This window comes from Elephantulus edwardii, unplaced genomic scaffold (genome assembly GCF_000299155.1).
Source record: "Elephantulus edwardii isolate Elephantulus edwardi_28Jun2011 unplaced genomic scaffold, EleEdw1.0 scaffold00137, whole genome shotgun sequence".
Classification (NCBI taxonomy): Eukaryota; Metazoa; Chordata; class Mammalia; order Macroscelidea; family Macroscelididae; genus Elephantulus; species Elephantulus edwardii.
In genome coordinates, this window is record NW_006399887.1 from 2,047,001 (window position 1) to 2,050,730 (window position 3,730).

Here is a 3,730-nt window from a genome sequence, read left to right on the forward strand (position 1 = left end):
TGCGATTGGCACAGGACAGAGCGGAGTTTAGGGCTGTTGTACATAGGGTCGCTATGAGTCACAGGCGACTCGACGGCACATAACAACAACAACAACATCTTGGTGGCATTGAGAGTTGTACTGCCAACCCACAGGTGGCCCCCTCTAGTGATTTAAAACTACCAGTGGCTCCTTGGGAGAAAGATGGGAAATCTTCTGTGTGTTATTTCAGAAAACCTGCTGGAGGCTTAACTATAAGTGGGTTCTGACTTGACAGCACATAACGAGACTGGATTGCCAAGAAGGCATGCAGTATTTCATAAGTGCAGTGGGCTCTTGTCTCATGTGTAGAAAAGAATGAAACATTGCCCAGTTCTGCATCATCTTCATGGTCACCAGTATATTTGGGCCCAGTGTTGCAGGTATAGTGTCAGCCCATCTCACTGATACCCCATGGGCTGCCAAAAGAACACACAGATCTTTGAGAAAGTGCATCTAGAGTGCTCCTTGGAGGCAAGGGTAACAGAGTTTTGTCTCACATACTGTGAGCATGTTGCTAGGAGAAGTTATTCCTCAGAAAAAGCATCATACTTGGAAAGGTGGAGGGTTGGCAAATGAGGAAGACCCTCAATAAGACAGATTGGGACAGTGACTGCAGCAATGAACTCAAGTTGGTCAGATATGATAAGGATAGCATAGCATAGGACAGTGTTCAGGTTTCTTGCTCACAGGGATTCTGTGAGCCATTCTCGACTTGAAGGAACCTAATGACAACAGCTACATTTGCTGAGGTGTTTCCTTGTTTTCACCGATGCTCAACTTTATCATACACCCATAACTGTAATCTACAACATGAGGAAGCCACTCACCTGGGATTGAAATGAATTTCCTCAGGAACTTCTCGGTGGTTGATGACCACTTTATGATTGTCTCTATAATTAATGGGATCATCTGGGATCTTAAATTTGGCAACCTGAATTTCAGAGTCACTCAGATCAGCATGGGAGATTCGTGCATATCCTAACCTGTGGTAAAATAGAAACTGTCTGTAAATGTTTTATGATCATGAGAGATCTGATGAGACCCAATAGCTGTTTGATGTTATTCCAACTCATAGTGACCTTATGTACAACAGAATGAAGCACTGCTTGATCCTCCACTACCTTTACAATCACTTCTGTATTTGAGCCCATTGTTGTGACTACTGTGTCCATCCGTCTTGTCAAGGGTTTCCTTTTTTTCTGATTCTCTACTTTATCAAGCATATCTTTCTACAGGGACTGGTTCTTTGTTACAACATTCCCAAAATATATGAGACAAAATATTGCCATCCTAAGCTTCCAAGAAGCATTCTGTCCACACTTCTTCAAAGACAGACTGGCTTGTCCTTTTGGTATCCAAAAGTTAGTACCTTCATTAAACCTGTTTCCTATTTCTAACTCCTCAGACTCTATCACAATTAGAACTAAATATTTACAGAAGGCAAAGTTATAAAATCTACTTTAGACACAATCAAACATCTTAAGAGAACAAGTCACTGAGTCAGGACTAGAGTTTCAAGGAAAACTTGTCAGAGCATCAATGTCAATTGGCAGGGAATGTCAATACCAACAAGGAGGAGGAAACATTGCACATCCTTTAGGGCTGGAGATTCCTGCGCCAGCCAGACCAAGATGAACACAAGAGAAAAGCAGCAGAGTACCAGAAACCAACCTGAGATGGAGTTGACTTGGAACTGCTATTTCCATGGAGCCAAAGACAGAGGCCTTCACCCAAGCTTGCTGGAGGTGTGAGGGAGAATGTTGTAACGACTTGGATTAAGGGAACCCTTAGTAACACTGACTGGAGCCATGAGGCTGAAGGTCAAAGGGCCTAAGATTACTCTTGGGAAGACATCTGGATAGAAGGGTTGGATCCTGCTGCTAACCCAAATTGCAGCCTCTTAACTTCACTAATAAACCCATAACTCTAAGTATGGTTCTGTAAAGTCTGTGTAGTCATTGCAATGGATTCTGAACCTAGTAGTGCAATACAATTGGTATTGGAATTGGTAGAAATAGATGCAAAAATGTGGAAGACCATGTCTGACCGTTTGGAAATAACTAGGGATAATAGAAGGAGAATTGATGCCTATGAGCTGTGGTGCTGGAGAAGAGTATTGAATATACCATGGAATGCTAAGAGAATGAATAAATTCATCCTGAAGAGGGTGAAGCCAGTCTGCTCCTTGGAGGCAAGGATTCTGAAGCTTCGTCTGACATAATTTGGACATGTTGCAAGGCGGGATCAGCCCTTGGAGAAGGACATCATATTTGGGATGGTAGAGGAACAGTACAGGAGAGGAAGGACCTCGATGAGGTGGATTGATTTAGTGACTAGGGTAATGGGGATAGGTGTGTCAGAGATAATAAGATTGGCCTTGGATTTAGCAGGGTTTAGGTCTGTTGTACATAGGGTCGCTGTGAGTCACAGGCAACTTGATAGTACATAACAACAACAACAACAACAATGGATGTTGTTGAGGAGGACAGTTCTCCTTCATGGAATTAGTAGAAAGAAGACTCAGCTGTCCTCAGACTGCCTACATCCTCTTTACAATTGTGATCTGAGAAGAGGTTTTATAATATTTTGATGTTTTAAGTTTTATCAAGGATTGCTTTGTGATTTATGTTCTACTCTGGGAAATGTTTCATGTGCACTGGAGAAGAATGTATGTTGTGCTTTTGTTTATTGGAATGTTCTTCATATCTCTACATGATCCTGTTGGTTAACTGTATTATTTAATTTTCTGTATCTTTGTTGTGTTTCTTTCTAGTAATCCTGTCTTTTATGGAGACTGGTGCACTGAAGTCTCCTACTATTATTGTGGGGTGGTTTCTTTCTCTCTTCAATCTGTTAAAGTTTAGTTTACATATATTGTGCCTCTGTAATTGGGTGTTTATATGAAAATCAGACCTATATCTTCTTGGTCAATTGATATTTTGTTCATTATATAATATCCTTCCTTGTTTCATGCTTTTTTCCTCTGGAAGTCTATTTTATAAGAAATTAATATTGTCATGCCTGCTCTTTTTATGGTTTTACTTAGTAATATTTTTTTCTACCTTTGGATGCGAGATATCAACCGAAACATAGACCACAAAGAATATGTTCTACATCCCAGTTTGGTTAGTAGCACCTAGAGTATAAAAAGCTTATGAGAGGCAATTTAAGAAGCAACAATTAATTTCTCTCCATCCAAAGGAAAGAACAACAAACAAATCAAAGATGTTAAAAACAATCCAAAGTACTAATGTTGTTATGTTCTGGTGAATGGGAACCAATTTATAGCTGACCCTCAAGCAAATTTTCAAAGGCTGTAAATCACATGGAAAAAATTGTTCATCTTTCATTCTCAGAGCATCTGATGGATTTCAACCGCATGGCTTTGAGTTGGCAGCACAACTCCTTCCCACTAGGCCAGCAGAGCTTACATATGGAACATGCAAATTTCAGCCTCCACACGCTGAGACCAGAAGAGCTAGTTGGTGCCCCACTACCATGACCAACTACTAGTATAAGGATTACATTAAAAAGTCCTAGGGAGAGAGAAATAAAAATGTGAAACAAAATTAAAATAATATTTTTAAAAATATTACACTTACTGTTTATCAGAAACCAGGAATAGATAGTATACCAACTGAAGTATTTCAGATAACAGATGTTGCCCTGGATGTGCTCACCAAGTTGTGCCAAGAAATCTGGAGAACAA

General features: G+C 40.2%; 1 protein-coding gene across 1 annotated transcript in view; it reads right to left on the bottom strand.

Annotated features, from left to right (window-relative positions):
• The window catches only part of CWH43 (cell wall biogenesis 43 C-terminal homolog (S. cerevisiae)), a 116,793-nt gene that overhangs the window by 10,984 nt on the left and 102,079 nt on the right, over positions 1 to 3,730 (bottom strand). Inside the window, exon 15 of the mRNA XM_006894177.1 lies at positions 849 to 1,004. Coding sequence (XP_006894239.1) covers positions 849 to 1,004 — 156 coding nt within the window. The remainder of the gene's footprint in view (positions 1 to 848; positions 1,005 to 3,730) is intronic.